General features: G+C 38.6%; 1 protein-coding gene across 1 annotated transcript; it reads right to left on the reverse strand.

The window, feature by feature from the left end:
* Positions 1–224: 224 nt before the first annotated feature.
* On the reverse strand, positions 225–841 carry LOC107558144 (short transient receptor potential channel 1-like). Its single transcript, XM_016241768.1, has 3 exons — positions 703–841; positions 412–561; positions 225–248 (listed from the first exon to the last, which is right to left on the reverse strand). The coding sequence occupies exons 1-3, from the start codon at positions 838–840 to the stop codon at positions 225–227; spliced, it is 312 nt and encodes a 103-aa protein (XP_016097254.1). The 5' UTR covers position 841.
* Positions 842–2,179: the final 1,338 nt, after the last annotated feature.

Here is a 2,179-nt window from a genome sequence, read left to right on the forward strand (position 1 = left end):
CCACTGGTTTGTCTTTATAGTGGAAAAAGGTTCTTTAGATCATTCAATCTGATCACTTAATGGCTCTTTGGAGAACCCATCACTACCTGCAGGTGGTGGATGTTACTTCATGAGATTCACCCCCACACTATAAATTGGACATTCCCAGCAATAAAGCCCTATAAATGAGAAATTAAACCCCTTGGCAGAGATCCAAGAACAGAGATTTGGAAAAGAAAAACAACTCAAGTGAAAACACATTTGCAGCACTGATGAGATACACAGGAAAAATGAGAGAACTCTCAGGCGTTCTGCGTTATTGGTGTGACCGCTGGGCATTACGTAACAGAAGAAAAAGCTTCAGTGGTTAAACACTCCATTGGTTGTGGCAGTGAATGGATAAGAAGTACAGACAGAGGAAGTTGTGATTACCTGTAAAGGCCCCAAGATGGAGCTAGTGGTGTACATGGAGAAGAGGCGGAGATAGCTCAGAACATTGGCGAACGCAAAAAGGCCTTCAGCAACCAAGAGGGGATGAAATGCATCCCAGTTTTTCCTTGCCTCTTCCCCAACGTTTTTAAACTGAAGCAGAGAACAAAGGAAATGCTTAATTATGTAATTTCTACATACATACGTGAACAAGAATTTTCATTCTTGAGTAAACTAGTCCTTTAAAATGAATTGGAAAAGTGCTCAGAATGAAATTCTGGACAGGGATTATACCTTGCTGTGAGCCACCACTTTTAGGGCAAAATTAGCCAAATAAAGCGAGTTCATGACAAAATTCATCTGGTTCCGTGACTCTTCCAGGAAGTCCTCCAATCCTTCATACCACAGACGCTTCACATCAGACCACACCATGCCTATGGAGAGAGGAATTTGCCATCAGCACAAATTAATTCCTTATTGCAGGCAGTTTTCAGTCACCTGTCAGAGGGACATTTACTCAAAGAAACCATGCCATTTTAAGTAGCAAAAAAAAAAGTAGTAAGTGGAATTTACAGTAGATGCTATACTAAGTGCAAATAGTGGCAGATACCATTTGCACTTACATATATAGTAGTACATAATAAAACTTAGAATAAATATTAAATAATAATAGTATATTCAATGTACTGTATATGATTATATTTATTAAAATATTAAATAGATGTTGCATTATTGGGACCTTACTTGTCCCTCACTGCAAAAAAAATGCTTTTCTAGCTTAGATCTTTTGTCTTGTTTCCAGCCAAAATATCTAAAAAGTCTTAAATCAAGAAGGATTTTCTAGACGAGTAAAAAACAAAGTCAAAATTAAATGACTATGATACTCTTGTTTTCTATTTGAAACCCCACTGGCAGATTATTTTACTTGTTCTAAGCAAAAAGTCTGAAGAAAAAAAAAAAAGACAATCATTTTTACTTGTCTAGAAAATCCTTCTTGATTTAAGAATTTTTAGATATTTTGGCTGGAAACAAGACATTAAAGCTAAGTAAGAAAAGCATTTTTTTGCAGTGTGTAAATTAAAAAAATCTCTCTCTCTCTCTCTTTCTGTCTCAATTCAATTCAAATGAGCTTTATTGGTATGACTGTGTAATATTTCACAATGTTTCCAAAGCAATAAAAATATTATACAAACATACTGTTGAATAAAAAAGTGGGAAAATAAAATAAACACACATACATTCATACATTTCCACAATGAAGAAGAAAAAAAGGACAAAGTAAATGAATACAGAGAGCAATTGTAAATGGAAAAGAGGGATCGAGGGATCACCCTCATTTGATGGCAGGAGGACACATACTGCGCTGCCAGGTGGTTACACTTTTCTTTCTCTCCCAAAATATACAAGAGTTTCTCTATTATCCCTCTCTCTCTCTCTCTCTGCTGCTCCCTGTAGAGAGCATCCCATCATCTCCAACGAATCTCAGTCGGACGCTTGACTTGTGCTCCTCGCGTCGCCGTCTCATCCCTGACTCCACACGGGGCCAAAAACACAGTCAAACACAGGTTTACAACCGCAGCCACAAACTGACACAGAATACAGGTTAGGCAGAGCGACACACACAAACACTCTCTCACACACACACACACACACACACACACACACACACGCATGCACACGCACGCACGCACTCACACACACTCACACACACACACGCATGCACACGCATGCACTCACTCACACACACACACACACACACTCACACACACTC

The sequence above is a fragment of the Sinocyclocheilus grahami genome, unplaced genomic scaffold, assembly GCF_001515645.1.
Source record: "Sinocyclocheilus grahami isolate Dianchi unplaced genomic scaffold, SAMN03320097.WGS_v1.1 scaffold633.1, whole genome shotgun sequence".
In the NCBI taxonomy this organism is placed as follows: Eukaryota; Metazoa; Chordata; class Actinopteri; order Cypriniformes; family Cyprinidae; genus Sinocyclocheilus; species Sinocyclocheilus grahami.

Coding starts and splice junctions, on each gene's coding strand:
- LOC107558144 (XM_016241768.1), bottom strand. CDS start 840: ATGGTGTGGTCTGATGTGAAGCGTCTGTGGTATGAAGGATTGGAGGAC. Junction 562..702: donor AAGTGGTGGCTCACAGCAAG/GTATAATCCCTG, acceptor TCTCTGCTTCAG/TTTAAAAACGTTGGGGAAGA. Junction 249..411: donor CCATCTTGGGGCCTTTACAG/GTAATCACAACT, acceptor GTATCTCATCAG/TGCTGCAAATGTGTTTTCAC.